General features: G+C 40.4%; 1 protein-coding gene across 2 annotated transcripts in view; it reads left to right on the forward strand.

The window, feature by feature from the left end:
- ddhd1b (DDHD domain containing 1b) overlaps window positions 1-17725 on the forward strand; it is a 96579-nt gene that overhangs the window by 57086 nt on the left and 21768 nt on the right. For both annotated transcript variants that reach the window (XM_067991603.1, XM_067991602.1), the window contains exons 6-7: window positions 9727-9839; window positions 12201-12307. In XM_067991603.1, coding sequence (XP_067847704.1) covers window positions 9727-9839; window positions 12201-12307 — 220 coding nt within the window. The remainder of the gene's footprint in view (window positions 1-9726; window positions 9840-12200; window positions 12308-17725) is intronic.

Consider the following 17725-nt stretch of genomic DNA (forward strand, 5'->3'; position numbering starts at 1 on the left):
GTTACTCTTCAGATAAAGAAGTCCTTCCTGATATCTGTTTTAAATTTACTTTTCAGTCATACCAAACATATAAATAGTAAAAAGGTAGTCAGAGGAGGAGTGGGGTTGATGAGGGACCAAAAAGGAGATCATCTTGTGGAGGCAGAGGGCATGGCTGAGATAATAAATGAGTACTTTGCATCAGTCTTCACTAGAGAAGAAGATGCTGCCAAAGTCGCAGTAAAGGAGGAGGTAGTAGGATATTGGCTAGGATAAATACCCCTCAAATAATGAAGCAGTCCGAGCCTGCATGCAGCAAGACCTGGACAACATCCAGGCTTCGGCTTATAAGTGGCAAGTAACATTCGTGCCAGGCAATGACCATCTCCAACAAGAGAGTGTCTAACCACCTCCCCTTGACATTCAACGGCATTACCATCGCCGAATCCCCCATCATCAACATCCTGGGGGTCACCATTGACCAGAAACTTAACTGGACCAGCCATATAAATACTGTGGCTACACGAGCAGGTCAGAGGCTGGGTATTCTGCGGCGAGTGACTCACCTCCTGACTCCCCAAAGCCTTTCCACCATCTACAAGGCACAAGTCAGGAGTGTGATGGAATACTCTCCACTTGCCTGGATGAGTGTAGCTCCAACAACACTCAAGAAGCTTGACACCATCCAAGACAAAGCAGCCGGCTGGATTGGCACCCCATCCACCACCCTAAACATTCACACCCTTCACCACCAGCGCACTGTGGCTGCAGTGTGTACTATCCACAGGATGCACTGCAGCAACTCGCCAACGCTTCTTCAACAGCACCTCCCAAACCCGCGACCTCTACCACCTAGAAGGACAAGAGCAGCAGGTACATGGGAACAACACCACCTGCACGTTCCCCTCCAAGTCACACACCATCCTGACTTTGAAATATATCGTCGTTCCTTCATCGTCGCTGGGTCAAAATCCTGGAACTCCCTTCCTAACAGCACTGTGGGAGGACCTTCACCACATGGACTGCAGCGGTTCAAGAAGGCGGCTCACCACCACCTTCTCGAGGGCAATTAGGGATGGGCAATAAATGCCGGCCTCGCCAGCAACGCCCACATCCCATGAACGAATAAAAAAAAATAGATAAACAGGAGGTACTTAAAAGATTGGCAGTACTCATAGTAGAAAAGTCACCCAGCTTGGATGGGCTACTGAGGGAAGTAAGGGTTGAAATTGCGGAGGCTCTGCCCACAATCTTTCAATCCTCTTTAGATATGGGGGTGGTGCCAGAGGATTGGAGGACTGCAAATGTTACACCCCTGTTCAAAAAAGAGAGGGATAAACCCAGCAACCACAGGCCAGTCAGCCTAACGTCGGTGGTGGGGAAACTTTGAGACAATAATACGGGAGAAAATTAATTGGCGCTTGGAAAAAATATGGGCTAATAAATGAAAGTCAGCACAGATTTGTTTAAGGCAAATTCTGTTTGACTACCTTGATTGAGTTCTTTGATGAAGTAACAGAGAGGGTTGATGAGGGTCATGCAGTTGACGTTGTGTATATGGACTTTCAAAAGGCATTTGATAAAGTACCACATAATAGACTTGTTAGCAACATTGAAGCCCATTGGATTAAAGGGACAGTGGCAGCGTGGATATGAAATTGGCTAAAGGACAGAAAGCAGAGAGTAGTGGTGAAGGGTTGTTTTTCAGACTGGAGGGAAGTGTAGAGGGGTGTTCCCCAGGAGTCAGTATTCGGAACATTGTTCTTTTTGATATATATTAATGACCTGGACTTGGGTATACAGGGTATTATTTCAAAGTTTGCAGATGACACAAAATTCGGTAATTTAGTAAACATTGAGAAGGATAGTAACGGACTTCAGGATGACGTGGACAAACTGGTGAAATGGGCAGACACACGGCAGATGAAATTTAACGCAGAGAAGTGTGAAGTGATACATTTTGGTAGGAAGAATGAGGAGATGCAATATAAACTAAATGGTACAATTTTAAAGGGGGTTCAGGAACAGAGAAACCTGGGGTTGTATGTAACAAATCTTTGAAGGTGGCAGGACAAGTTGAGAAGCTGTTTTTAAAAAAAAAAGGCATATGGGATCCTGGGGTTTATTAATAGAGGCATAGAGTACAAAAGCAAGTAAGTTTATGCCAAACCTTTATAAAACACTGGTTAGGCCTCAGCTGGAGTATTGTGTTCAATTCTGGGCACCACACTTTAGGAAGGATGTCAAGGCCTATAGAGGGTGCAGAAGAGATGTACTGGGGATGAGGGACTTCAGTTATGTGGAGAGACTGGAGAAGCTGGGGTTGTTCTTCTTGGAACAGAGAAGGTTATGGGGAGATTTATAGAATCATAGAATGGTTACAGCACGGAAGGAGGCCATTCGACCCATCGAGTCCATGCCGGCGCTCTGCAAGAGCAATCCGGCTAGTCCCACTCCCCCGCCCTATCCCCGTAACCCTGCAAATTTTTTCCCTTCAAGTACTTATCCAGTTCCCCTTTGAAAACCACAATTGAATCTGCCTCCACCACCCCCTCAGGCAGTGCATTCCAGATCACAACCACTCGCTGTGTAAAAAAGTTTTTTCTCATGTCACCTTTGATTCTTTTGGCAAATCACCTTAAATCTATGTCCTCTGGTTTTTGACCCCTTCGCCAATGGGAACAGTTTCTCTCTCTCTTTACTCTGTCCAGGCCCTTCATGGTTTTGAATACCTCTATCAAATCTTCTCTCAACCTTCTCTGCTCTAAGGAGAACAACCCCAGCTTCTCCAGTCCATGCACGTAACTAAAGTGATTTGATAGAGGTGTTCAAAATCATGAATGGTTTTGATAAAGTAAATAAGGAGAAACTGTTTCCAGTGGCAGAAGGGTCGGGATCCAGAGGACACAGATTTGAGGTGATTGGCAAAAGAACCAGAGGCGACACACAGCGAGTTGTTGTGATCTGGAATGTGAAAGGGTGATGGAAGCAGATTCGCTGGTAACTTTCAAAAGGGAATTGGATAAATACTTGAAGGGGAAAAGATTTGCAGGGCTATAGGGAAAGAGCAGGGGAAGGGGGCTAATTGGATAACTCTACCAAAGAGCCGGCATGATGGACCGAATGGCCTCCTTCTGTGCTGTATCATTCTATGATTTCCATTCATGTTCTCTGGTTCTGCTTTTCTGGCTTACTGAGAAGTAATGATCTGGGTTTACCTTATCTTTATAGTATTTCTTGGGCCTGATGTCTGCATCATGACCGGAGCCATTGGCTCATTTTCTTCTTACCCCATTGATTTAAGCTTCTGTTCTATTTTCATTATTTGCCAATCATATTGTGGAAAATCTCACTTTTAGTTCCAGTTTGTCCTAAATCTCATTCTACCAAAAACATTCTGCATGCTAAAATCTGAGCCACAGCTACCGTGATAGTTCACACCTACACCCCTCCATATATACCCCCGAAGAAGAGCATTTTATTAAAAAATTTCAGAAAAAGAAATATTTGTTGCAACCCTTCTAATTAATTCCTGTGTAGCCCTTCTATGTAAGTTCTTCTGATGGAGTCTGTCCATGACTCTGTGTGAAAAGGAAGTTTTACCCAGCAGTAATTTCTGTTTCTCCAAAAAGCACCTTCATACCAGGCATAAGCCTAGAAATTGCTGTTGGTGTCATTCGTAAACTATGGGTTATTAAAACTTTTTGGGAGAATTTACTCCTGCTGGCTTAGGCTAAAATGTGGACTTTTAGGCAGTCCTAAACTTCTAAATCAGCTGTGAACTGCAAATTGAAGGCAGTTGAGTGCCTGAAATAGCACTGGGAAGGGAAAGTTGGCTGTTCACTTTTTTAAAAAAAAGTGCTGTTGAATTGACTTACTGAGGCACGCAGGAGTTTCAAAGCTGTCCACCAAGACTCTCGTAAGAAAGGGCACAAAATTTAAAGGACTGAGCCTTTCCCCATCCCCAAGTGCCTGAGAGGACCACCAGAAACCCTACAACTAACTAATACACTTATTCTTTCCACATTCTTTTGACTTGCTTAGAAGAAGTGCTGAGTGAGGTATAATGCCTTTGGAACTAAGCACAAGTGCCAAGAGCTGTGGAAAAACAAACATCATTCGCACGTCACTCAATTCAGTGTTCTGTATACTTGATTTGTACATTCTGCTAAGAATGTCTGTCATTGTGCAGAGTAATGCAACATCACACCAAAAGATGGACATTGATCGTGGTGGAGGAAGAACTGAGGACAGTATTGCTGAAGATGTTTTGGGCCAGTTTCTTTGGTACATGTGAAAAGGACAGTTCCTAAACAGGACAGTTCAGGTACTTAGCTAAATATATTTTGTACTAGTGCCTGGCACAGTAGTCTTCCTGACTACATTAGTGTTTCAGGAACTACTTCCTCATTTTCACTGTCTTCCTCCTGTACTGGCACACCTTCTGGATTCTGCTCTTCTTTCTGTATCGCTAGGCCTCTTTGTAGAGCAAAGTTATGGAATCTGCAGCACATGACAATTATCTTGAAGATCTTGGGCTTGTACTGTAATGCACCCGTTGATCAGCCCAGACATCTCGAAGCTCCGCTTTAAGAAATCAATGGTATGTTTCGTATTAACCTTGGTGGTTGCATGGACTTCATGTGTCTGTTCTCTGCTTCTGTCCATATCTGGCACGTGTGTCATTAGCCAATTATGAAGAGGACTGCTTTTTTTTAAACTATACCTTTCTCTTCAAATAAGCCTGCCACAGATGATTGGTTCCCCTGCAGCTCCTATGGTGCCTTTATTTTTCCCCAATCATTGGGCTGCATGATTCTAGTAGTCTCACACCAGCTAGACATGGAGAAAGTGGAACCCTTTTCTTGTAGGCCACAGCATTACTGACAGGGGTCCAAAAGGCTACTCCTTTTAGCTGTGAGAAGCCTTTGCTGCTTCTTAGTGATGATTATGAAAATGTTGGTTTCTGAATAAAGCATCGATCATCCCAGTGCATCTAAGGCCAGAGAACTGGGTGATACTCTAGCTGTCCCCAGTGCTATCCTGGAAAGAGTGGAAACTGAGGACCATGGTCACCTTGATGGCCGTTGACAGTGTCATCTGGATGGCACATGTTGGCTGGAGATCTTCTATAGAACATGGCACAGCTTGATCATGGCATCCTTGCTAAACCATAGTTTCCTTGGGCATTGTTCTTCAGTAAATCTCAGGAATGATATATCTGATGGATAGTGAAATAATGCATCTGGACAGAATGTCTTTAGTGCTGCATTGCATTTCTGGTTTCCCATTCTGCTCATGCTCATCATTCTCACCAAGTCTAGTGCCAGGGGAGCACTGCATGTAATCCTCATTGTGCTTCCTGTACAGTCTCTCCTGTAATCTTCTGTGAAAATCAGCTGCTTAATGAGGAATTTCCTCTGCAAGAGATGAAGGCTTAGTTCCAATGCCCAAAATATATGGGCAGAAAGAATGTTGGAATTAATAGGTGTAATTGCAATTTTATCTGTATTGTGTGCTGTAGTGTAAAGAATCCTTCTATTTTCAGTAAACTGAGGAAGTGTGTGCTAACCACTCCCACTTTTTGCTCAAATCCTACTGGGGTAATCCTTTACACAAATAATTTCTAGGCTGTGACCGTTGCATATTTATCTCTGCTCTTTGTTCCCACAAATATCTTGTATTTGAATTCGGCAATTTTTAATGCAGGGTTTATATATGGAGGGTACTTGTAGTTTGCACAGCCTATCTGGAACAAGGATTAGCTGTACCATTTAACCCTCCGGTTTCTTATTGCAAGATTTTTCTTTTGATATGCTACAATAAAGAAAATGATAAAAACACAGTTAAACTGTATGCCAAAACACTTGTGGCTGAAATAATTTGTAAAAAAATAAATTGTAAAAATACTGTAATACTGACTATATCAAGCCCAACATTCTGAAAGGGAAGCATTTTTATGATTACGCAAATAAACATTTTGATTTTTGTTTTGTATTAAAATTAATGGAATTATATAAATTTTATATTGATACAATCAGAGGTTTGGTTCCTCAAAATTTAGGTATCTTTGAATGAGGTAAGTTGGAGAACCGTGAAACGTTCGCCTCTAAATGTGCATGTTTAATTTGTAGTTTTTCAAATACATTCAGAAATATTGTTTTATCTGAATTTATTTCATCAAAATATATAAATGCAGAATATTATTAGTTGCATGGATAAAGAAATGCTAGCTTATATTATGCTTTTGGGTTGTTAACCTAGATATTTTCTCAGGTTCAGTGTCACCAGCCACTCCTGTAAATGATCCTTAGGTTCCCTACAATTGGAATACAGCTTTTCCTGCCCAATATCTAGATAGACCATAGCATGACCCAGATGTTGTATCAGCGAAACCTTACTTTATGTTTAGTGTACTCTGTACACCGGCTACTGGAATGCATCATGACAGCTTGAGAAGGTGAACTGGATATATACTCTTACAAATCGAGATGCAGGCTTTTGATCAGAAAATGGTTTTATTTGCATGAGACAGAGTGAAGAGTAAAGAGTATAACACAGTACGATGTATATTTCTCGATCCTCCTGGATACATAAAACAACAAAAACACCACTTGCGTTTTCACTGAACGTAAACTTTAAACAGTAGTTTACTTACTGAAAACTCAAACGAAGAACATAAGAAATAGAAGCAGGAGTAGGCCATATGGCCCCTCGAGCCTGCTCCACCATTCAATCAGTTCATCGCTGATGTTTGACCTCAACTCCACTTTCCTGCCCGATCCCCCATATCCCTTGATTCCCCTAGATTACAAAAACCTATCTATCTCAGCTTCGAATATACTCAAAAGACTCAGCATCCACAGCCCTCGGGGGTAGGGAATTCCAAAGATTCACAACCCTCTGAGTGAAGAAATTCCTCCTCATCTCCGTCTTAAATGGCCGACCCCTTATCCTGTGACTCTGCCTTCCAGTTCTAGACTCTCCAGCCAGGGGAAACATCCTCTCAGCATCAACCCTGTCAAGCCCACTCAGAATCTTATTTCAGTGAGATCACCTCTCATTCTTCTAAATTCCAAAGATTATAGGCCCATTCTACTCAGCCATTCCTGCCAGGACAACCCTCTCATCCCAGGAATTAATCTAGTGAACCTCTGTTGCACTGCCTCCAAGGTAAGTATACCCTTCCTTAGTTAAGGAGACCAAAACTGTACACAGTACTTCACGTGAGGTCTCACCAAAGCCCTGTACAATTGTAGTAAGACTTCCTTACTCATGTACTCCAACCCCCTTACAATAAAGGCAAAATGCCATTTGCTTTCCTAATTGCCTGTTGATTCAGCATGCTATCTTTTTGTGTTGTACCAGGACACCTAAGTCTTTCTTAACACCAACTTTTACCAATTTCTCACCATTTAAAAAATATTCTGTTTTTCTATTCTTCCTACCAAAGTGAATAACCTCATATTTCCCCACATTATACTCCATCTGCCACCTTCTTGCCCACTCACTTAACCTGTCTATAATCCCTTTGCAGACTCTTTGTTTCCTCCTCACAGCTTACTTTCCCACCTAGCCTTGTATCGTCGGCAAACTTGGATACATTACAATCGGTCCCTTCATCTAAGTCATCAATATAGATTGTAAATAGCTGAGGCTCAAGCACCGATCCTTGTGGTACCCCACTAGTTACAGTCTGCCAACCTGAAAATGAACCGTTTATTCCTACTCTGTTTTCTGTCCGTTAACCAATCCTCTATCCATGCTAATATGTTACCCCCAACTGCATGAGCCCTTATCTTGCATAACAACCTTTTATGTGGCACCTTATCGAATGCCTTTGAAAATCCAAATATACTATTTCCTTTATCTATCCTGCTAGTTACATCCTCAAAAAAACTCTAAATTTGTCACACGATTTTCCTTTCCTAAAACGATGTTGACGCTGCCTAATCATATTATGATGTTCGAAGTGCCCCGTTACCACTCCTTAATAATGGATTCCAGCATTTTCCCGACGACTGATGTCAGGCTAACTGGCCTGTAGTTCCCTGTTTTCTCTCTCCCTCCTTTCTTGAATAGCGGGTTACATTTGCTACCTTCCAATCTGCTGGGACCGTTCTAGAATCTAGGGAATTAGCACTCGCTAACTGGCACTGACTTTAGTTGTTGGCTTTGAGACTGAAACAGGCTTTTCATAGATATACATTCTGACCTCCTTTTCAAGTATATAGTTGGTTGCATTTCTCCTGATTACCCCAGATCAGCAGCCAGTTGCAGGTTTATCAGTTGCTTGAAATGTTTTAGTGGAAAATAGAGGTGTCTCGTAGTTTGACTGTCTTTTTAAATGGTGAGAAACTATTAAATGTTGGTGTTCAGAGAGATCTGGGTGTCCTCGTAGAAGAAACACAAAGTTAGCATGCAGGTGCAGCAAGCAATTAAGAAGGCAAATAGTGTGTTGGCCTTTATTGCGAGGGGGTTGGAGTACAAGAGTAAGGAAGCCTTGCTACAATTGTACAGGGCTTTGATGAGACCACACCTGGAGTACTGTGCACAGATTTGGTCTCCTTATTTAAGGAAGGATATACTTACTTTTAGAGATGGTCCAATGAAGGTTCACTAGATTGATTCCTGGGATGAAAGGGTTGTTCTCTGAGGAGAGATTGAGTAAAATGGGTCTATATTCTGCAGAGTTTAGAAGAATGAGAGGTGATCTCACAGAAACGTATTAAGATTCTGAGGGGGCTTGACAGGGTAGATCCTGAGGTTGTTTCCCCTGACTGGCCAGTCTAGAACTAGGAGGCGTAGTCTCAGAATGAGGGGTCAGCCATTTAAGACTGAGATGAGGAGGAATTTCTTCACTCAGAGTTGTGAATCTTTGGAATTCTCTACCCCAAAGGGCTGTGGATGCTGATTCATTGAGTATATTCAAGGCTGACTTAAATAGATTTTTGTACTTTAGGGGAATCGAGGGATATGGGATCGGGCAGGAAAGTGGAGTTGAGATCGAAGATCAGCCATGATCTTAAGAATTAGGAGCAGGAGTAGGCCATACGGCCCCTCGAGCCTGCTCCGCCATTCAATATGTTCTTGTGCCATGCTGGTCTCGAACTGAATAGAATGGTACCTCAAGCAGCAAGGTTCTCAAAGCACTTCTGAGGAGGCAGTGAAGGCAATCTTTGACAATGGCAGGACTATTTATTTCCTCCACATGATCTATCAATGATGACTGGAAGTGAATGTCTAGTATGCGAGAATGCCTTTGTTTCTGGATCCACCGCCCCAATACACATTATTTGACCTTCATCTGCTGTAATATAATGTGTATTTTCTGCACAATGCAGAGCCTACCTTACAGAAATCCATAATTAACCCCATGCAGGATGTTTCTAGCAACAAGGCTGTACAAATTTTTCTTTAAAACAGGCAAAAATCCCTTTTTACCATAATCACCCAAAAAGAACTTCAATCAGATTTTTGCAGACTTGTATTATTAACCAGTTGAAGCATTATCATTTCAAATACAGTACACAAGGATCCTATGTAGTTTTTGTAAATGTTTTGCACTACCTGTTAAGCTAATAGAATAAAGTAACCTTCCATACACTACAGTTTTTTTGTTTCTCAAACACGACCAAAGCCTAAAAATATATAAAATTTAAAACCATGATGGCAGCATGACATGTTTGCTTTATTCCTAACACATTTTACTCCTTCACATAAGATTCTTTCTGTTCTACTTGGTAGGATGCGAGAAGCTGCAAGGAAAGTTGAAGAAAAGCACTTTCCTTATGCCACAAATTTGGAATATGTTGAGTTTCTGCCTGTGGAGTGGAGATCGAAACTCAGCCTGGATGGGGGTAATTAAATGTAAACAGGGGTACCATTTGGATAATAGGTTCTTGTAGATCTGGGTTGAACTGGAATTTGTATGATTTTATTACATACTCTCGTATCTCATCGAAGTAATATTATTAGAAGTGAATTTACGAGAAAATAGAGAAATTTACAAGTATCTGCCAGTTTTATAATTTTTCAAATTACAGGACTAGTGCAGAATTGAGGGAATTGTCAGAGTTATAGGTGTGGAATCATGGTCCTGTGTGTGGCTTCCTGGGGTTCAGGTGGCTATTAAAGATCCCATGGCACAATTTGGAGAACCAGGGAGGTCTTCTGTTCTGGCTGACATTCCTCGCTCAAAAATTACCAAAACCAGATCAATTGGTCATTAATCTCATTGGTGTTTTGTGGGATATTGGTGTGCACACAGTGGCGAGCAAAGCAGTCCCAGCACTCTTGGCAAGGCGGGGGGAATGAAATCAGTGTATGTGAAGTGCTTTATGACCTTTCTCAGATCTGTTAAGATGCTATATAAATATAAAGTCTGTCTTTTTTTTATTTTCAGCTTTCTATCAGTTAATTTTAGTGCTTCGTTTCTTTTATCTCAAACAGCCAGAGCCTGGTCCACTCATCTTCTTTCCTATGCTTGACTCAAATTTAATCTCATCTCATCTCATCTCATTTTATCTCCCATCTGAGTACAACTGTGCATTGAAATCCCAACTCCTCTGACATGCCAGACTCAACACATTTCTCCGGAAAGTTAAGCACAGTGAATTTAAATAGTGAAGTAGTGCATCTCCAGTGGCATTGCTCACAGTAAAACAGATAATGTACTATTCTATAACCATAGGAGCGTTAGATCATGTAATGTACTATATATTATTCTGCTGCTACGCTGTAGCTGTGCCTAACTCGGCCTTTCCCTTTAAGATCACAAAGTCTAATTGTAAATAGGCATATCCTTGGCTCAATTACAGGTCAGCTACTGTTGGTGAGGGAAGTTTACAGATTGGCAGGTGCTTATAAATTTCCAGCTGTAGCTCAGAAGAAGCCAACGTAAAATAACACTCTCAAATCCACTTCTAATATTCAAATTATATTTCTTGTAAGAAAAGATTAAGAATCAAAGGAGGAAAAGATCAGAAAGAAATAAGCAAATATTCAAAAACTTCTTAAAAATGAAGGGATTGCATGACAGGCATGCATTCTAACAGACATGCAGATACAAACCGTAAGACGCTTCACATACAATGATTTCATTCCTGCCCCTGAAAGAGTGGGAGACATATAGAGGAGATATATAGAAGGACTGCTTTACAGAAGAATGGAGAGAAAGGATGAGGGACAAGTAAACAGATACCGACAACAGGAGAAAAAGTCCCAACCATTTAGAGAGAAAAAGAGAGACAGAACACAACCTTCTGCCTCAGACATGAGCAAGAGCGCCACCACTGTGCCACAGCAGACGACATTGAAGAAGTTTGGGGCTTATGGACTTTTTCCCATGTATTTTGGACATTACCAGCAATACTAGCTTGTTTTGCCTAAAATACTCCTTGCAAAAATAATTCTTCCATCAGTGAGAAGTAGTGGCTGCCACTTGAATTGTCAGTATGACCGTGTCTTTGAACAATAATGTAAATGAAGGAGCATTCTATTCTAGTACCAACAAACACAAGTGTTCTCTTGTGCTGCTTAAAATCATAGTTTTTCATCAGTAGAAATGTGATGTTAAAAACACATTTTAACCAAAATATTTTTCATTTAACTGCTGACTACATACTTGCTCCAACCTACAAAAAAACTGGTTAAAAGGGAGCTATCATCTTAAAGGTGTGGTAGAGCTCCTCTGGTAGCACAGTAGGTAAATACTGGTATGATACTGAGCTATACAGACCAGGAAAGAGCAGTCTCACATTTGTGCTGAGTTAGCTGATCTAAGTTGAGGTGATGTTGGGGGATCTAGAACTGGCATCAGAACCTCTGGGCAAGGGAAGGGAAAATATAGTCCAAGCTCTGCTGCTGATCACTGTCTGGAAATGTGCTGGAAAGTGAGTTGTGTGTCAAATGAGTACCAGGTTGTGTTTCGCTGTGATACTTAACTTCCACCCTCTTCCTCCCTCCTCCGCCCTCCCGCCCCCCCCACACACACAGACACAGACACAGAAATAGACTGCCAGCATTCACTATTTGCATCACACATGAAGAATGGCCACTTGGGCAAGGTACTGGAGACTGCCAATGGTCACATAACTACACCCAGTACAAGTCCTTGCCTTCGGGACTGGACTCAAACCTATTACTGTAGACCTGTGGAATCACAAGTTGTCATACTGAATTAATGAAAATGGACCTTTTTTAAACTTTTATATTTCTAGATACTGTTGAATCTATTACCCCAGATAAAGTACGTGGGCTTCGAGACATGTTAAACAGCAGTGCTATGGATATCATGTACTACACTAGCCCCCTCTACAGGGATGAGGTATGTCTATTTTGTGGCCTTGTTATAAATACTGAAGTACATTAAATAGTTTTAGGTTTTAAGTAGGCATAACAATAACAGTTTATTCTTAAGCCATAATGTAAGGTCTTGAGTTAATTCTTTGAGTACAGTACTAAATTTCACTGTAGTTTTCACAAAGAAAATGTATTCTATTCTTTGGTGACCAAGTATGCATCACCACTAATGTGATTAGGGGATGTGGAATGCCATTTCGGTTATATTTTGTGGTAAATCTGATAGATAATCTCTATCCTTGTATGGTTATCAGCTGTTTGTCAGGTTGCAATGCTTTGAGTTATTTAGGCTGTTGTAAACAGCATACAAATTCTGAAGTCCCTCAATTAGTGTGGTAAAATAAAGGTATCAATTTGGCTGCTTGAAAGTCAACAGTTAGAGCTTGATATGTGATCTCCCTGTTGCTATCTTGGTTGTTTTTCTTGTATCAAGATACTAGATTAATTCTTGGGATTAGAGGATTGTCCCACAAGGAGAAATTGAGTAGAATGGGCCTATACTCTCTGGAGTTTAGAAGAACGAGAGGCGATCTCATTAAAAGATATAAGATTCTGAGGGGACTTGACAGGGTAGACGCTGAGAAAGTCTAGAACTAGGGGGCATAGTCGCAGGATAAGGGGTTGGCCATTTAAGACTGAGATGAAGAGGAATCTTCACTGAGGGTTGTGAATCTTTGGAATTCTCTACCCCAGAGGGCTGTGGATGCTGAGTTGTTTAGTATATTCAAGGCTGAGATAGATAGATTTTTGGACTCCAGGGGAATCAAGGGATAAGGAGGTTGGGCGGGAAAGTGGAGTTGAGGTCGAAGATCAGCGATGATCTTATTGAACGGCGGAGCAGCCTCGAGGGGCCGTATGGCCTACTCCTGCTCCTGTTTCTTATGTTCTTATGATTTGTTTTTATCTTATATCGTTTTTGTTCTTGTGGAATATTTTAATATTGCAAAAGCTGCAACATTGAGAGGGGAAAGCATTGGGAAAAATACAAATAAAGAAAAATAAGGGAAAAGTATGTACACACATAGCACAATAGTAGTATTGCACAACTTAAATGCAAGTACATAACAAGCGCCTGAGTCAACTTAAGCCAATAAACAGTAACTTTGAAAAATGATATAAACCAAGTCAAGAGGTATTGTAGTGTGAGTCTTGACAAGGATTAAGGCAAGCAGCGTACAAGACTATTTAGGTCAGATATTGGAGGGATGGTTGGGACTAAAGCAGTAAGAACTGGAATTTGCAATAGGAAAAGTCTCTGCCTTGATTTTCAAGGCTCTGAAGTATTGGCTCAATAAGAGGGAGAATAAACAGATGCAATTGAAACTGGATAAATATGTTGGGAGTACATGAAATAAAATTCCTTTTGCAGTTCAAGTTCAAGGTTCCACAATATTGCAGCAGACCTTTTCTCTGAATTTAAGCTGTATTTAGGTAAAGATCTTGCAAGAATACAGCTAATCTTTAGATTTGGAATTTAAATAGGGATTGGCTTGGCGTAAGGTAAAGACATATTCTAAAATGAATTGATCAGAACTGGAAGCTTCATAAGTGCACCTCTTTGGAGTTCATATTGGGTCGATGTGTATTTTTTTTTAAACGTGCAGCCTGAAAGATTCCATCTTTCCCTTCGTACATCTGTAGATTTCTAATAGTATTCAAAATATATTTTATGTATTTAAAAGCTCAATGCAGATAATTCTGAAAAACAAAATTTTGGAGATGTGTCACAGGTCAGACAGCACCTGAGAGAGAGCAAATTTTTGGTGTGATGCTTTGTCAGAACTGGAAAAAAAAATTCTGTTAGTTATGATTTTAGTTTGCAGATTAGTCTTCAATTTTATTTAACCTTGTAGGTAAGGGAACAATGGGGTAGAAAGCGCAAATCGGCCGGTATCGCATGGGGAGTCTGTTATACGTCCCACCTGATATTCAGTCCCATTGAAGTCTGTGGGAATGAATATTGGGCAGGGCCTATAATAGGCACCCCGTGCGATACCGGCTGATTTGTGCTACTACCAAAGACAAATTCCTACCCCTATATGTTGCCGATGAGGTGTAACATTTATTTTTAAAAATACGTAATAAAAATATGATTGTGATTTAAGATGGGGAGTCCTGGCAATGCTAGGGATAGCAATTAAATTGTGTGTATTTAATATTTTTTTAAAAAAAGAACCCGACAGCATCTTGACATCAAATTGATGGAATTTCAGGGCTACCTAGTTATATATGTCCATTCTGTGCAATGTATGAAAAGGTGGAGTGCAGCGTGAATGTAAATAAAAGGGGAAACTGCTGCAATTCAGTAAGGACTAGTTATAGGGAGAACCAGCAAGCTGGGGAGATGGGTAGAAATTGTAAGGGCAGCGCCTTTTGAATAAAGTGCTGTTAAAGTTTTTTTTAAGAAGCATACATTCATGACCCCATATCTAAGAAATGATGCAGCACCTCAATAATTTGGAGTTTCAGACTTGACCAGTAATTTTCTCACTCTATCCTTTTGGATTCCTTTTTAAAAGTTGGTGAATAGGAATTATCAGTGTACCTGGGGGAAAAAATAGGGGTATAGGTTTGAAGGTTTGTATTTGTAATGTAGAAGGGGTGGAAGTATTGATAACAGAGGTGAGTCTTTGCTTACTATGTGACATAAGATTATCCTGGAGTAGGATGCAAACTTGGTAAGAGTGCATCGTCAGACTCTTTGGGGTAGAGATTTACCTTGGGCGGTATTGCCTTGGGCTGCCTGTTATACGCTGATTTGCATATTCAGTTACATTGAATTTAATAGGACTGAATATCAAGCCGGAGGTGGGGGGGGGGGTGCGTGTTGGACAGCCAATGCACTACCACCCCAGACAAATTTATAACCCTTTGTTCCTTTTTGATATTCGACAAACGATGAAGTGTGCATGCCTGTGTGTACACAAACAACTGACTTGTAACCTCAGTAATTTAAAACTTTGTTTTAACCAAGCTCTCTTTAAGGTGCCTATCAGACAAGAACAGTTTAGATGGGAAGAAAAAAATAAAAGTGGCAACTTTTTGTTCTAAATAAAGTATACTTTTTTGTTGCAGGAGATGCCCTAGTATTTAATGCAGAATTCAGACTTTCAAATCAGAGCAGTGCCCCGCCACCATGATTTTTTTCCCCACATTTTTTGTGTCTCAGGGTGGTGACAGGAGCATTGCAACATCTTTTGACAGATTTCATTATTCTATGCATGATGTGCAAAGCTATTGCCCTTCCAAAGCATAACATCATTATGCGTTGTAGCTTATTAAAACCACATTCTCGACAGTGAGACTAGCTAGAAAAAAAAGGCAACATGACCATTTTTCTTTGGAACTTTTAGACCTGCTCATTTATAGAGCTCATTACACAAGCAATCATCTTATCTGATTAGGAAATGCCATGGTGTATTTTAAATCTGCCCATTGGTTTCATTTAGATCAGGCTGTAAACTGTACAATGTGTACTGGTGTATTAGCTCCAGTTAAATTACTGATGACCAGGGCAGGTATTCTGCCTTAATTTTTAATCCTATAACTAATTGGTTATAGTTTAACTGAACAGCTTACATAGAAGGTTTCTTGTATTCTGTTGGTGGTCATTACAGCACTGTTCATTAATTGAGGCAAAGGTAGAAGTAACAGAGTATCAAATTAATTTTTAGCTAGTGTATTATTAAACTTGGATTAGGAATTTATTGGATTGTGACAATTTTTTGAAATGGTTTTACACTGCTTGAATCCAGTTATAATCAATTATAAATTCCACTGCTGGATGAATTGCTGCTTTCATCACATGTATGGAATTGCTTTGACTGTTGCAAAAACAGAGTAGTTATAATGGGAGACTTTAATTTTCACATAGACTGGGAGAAGCAGAACAGCTCGAGTCCCAAAGGCAGCAAATTTCTCGAGTGTATTCGGGAACATTTTCTGGAACAATATGTTCTTGAAGCAAGAGAACAGGCCATCTTAGATTTAATAATGAGTAATGAGCCTGAATTAGTCAATAATCTAACAGTAAGGGAACACCTAGTTAACAGTGACCATAATATGATAGAATTCGTTATTAGGTTTGAGAGGGAGAAAGGATGAGTCACGTACCAAGGTGTTAAAATTTAAGTAAGGCTGACTTTGGAGTGATAAGGCAGAAATTAACCACAACAGACTTGGGTAGAACTACTAACTGATTAAATTATATGGATGAACCGTAGGAGGTGTTCAAAAAAGTATTTGGTAGAATAGAAGACCAGTACATACCCCTAAAGGGCAAGAGCTCTACTTGTGTAATTAAGCAACCTTGGTCAACCAGGGAAGTAAGAGATAGTATAAAACTAAAAGAAAGGGCTTGTACCAAGGCAAAGAACAGATGAGATCCCGTGGACTGAAAAAAATATAAAGAACAACAAAGGGATACAAAGAAAGTGGTAAGGGCCGCAAACAGAGAATACGAGAAAAGTTTTGCGAGGGATATCAAAGACAACACTAAAAGTTTTTACAAATATTTTAAAAGAGGGTAGCTAGGAGTAATGTGGGCCCCTTAATGACAGGCATAGGTGATTGTAAACAATTTTACAACACCAAGTTATAGTCCAGCAATTTTATTTTAAATTCACAAGCTTTCGGAGGCTACCTCCTTCCTCAGGTGAACGTTGTTCAGTTAAACTATAACTTGGTGTTGTAAAATTGTTTACAATTGTCAACCCCAGTCCATCACCGGCATCTCCACATCAGGCATAGGTGATACCGTAATTGAAAATCAGGAAATGGCAGACTTACTAAATAGCTACTTTTGTAGCTACTTCACAGTGGAGATTGAGGATAAAATACCAGCGGTACAAGGAAAACTAAAAATAAATCAAGGGGAGGAATTAATAGTAGATTCAATATAAGTTTTTTTTCAAAATAAGCTGGTGATGGAGAAACTAACGTTATTAAAGACAGACAAATCTTCAGGACCCAATGGTTTTCAGAAGTAGGTGAGGAAATTGTTGACTCAACAGTCATGATCTTCCAAAACACACTCGATTCAGGAATTGTCCCCTTTGATTGGAAAATTGCCATTGTCACTCCACTTTTTCGGAAGGGTAAGAGAGATAAACTAGGAAATTATAGGCCTATTAGTCTAACGTCAGTTGTGGGGAAGTTAATAGAATCTGTTATTTGGGACAGTGTGACTGAGCATTTGGACAAATATGAGCTGATCAGAGAGAGCCAGCATGGATTTGTATAGGCTAAGTCAAGTCTAATGAACCTAGTTGAATTTTTTGAGGAGGTAACTAACATGATAGATAAAGGAGTGTCTATGGATGTTATTTTTATGGACTTCCTGAAGGCATTCGACAAGGTTCCACGTAAAAGACTGTTAACAAAA

This window comes from Heptranchias perlo, chromosome 10 (genome assembly GCF_035084215.1).
Source record: "Heptranchias perlo isolate sHepPer1 chromosome 10, sHepPer1.hap1, whole genome shotgun sequence".
NCBI lineage: Eukaryota > Metazoa > Chordata > Chondrichthyes > Hexanchiformes > Hexanchidae > Heptranchias > Heptranchias perlo.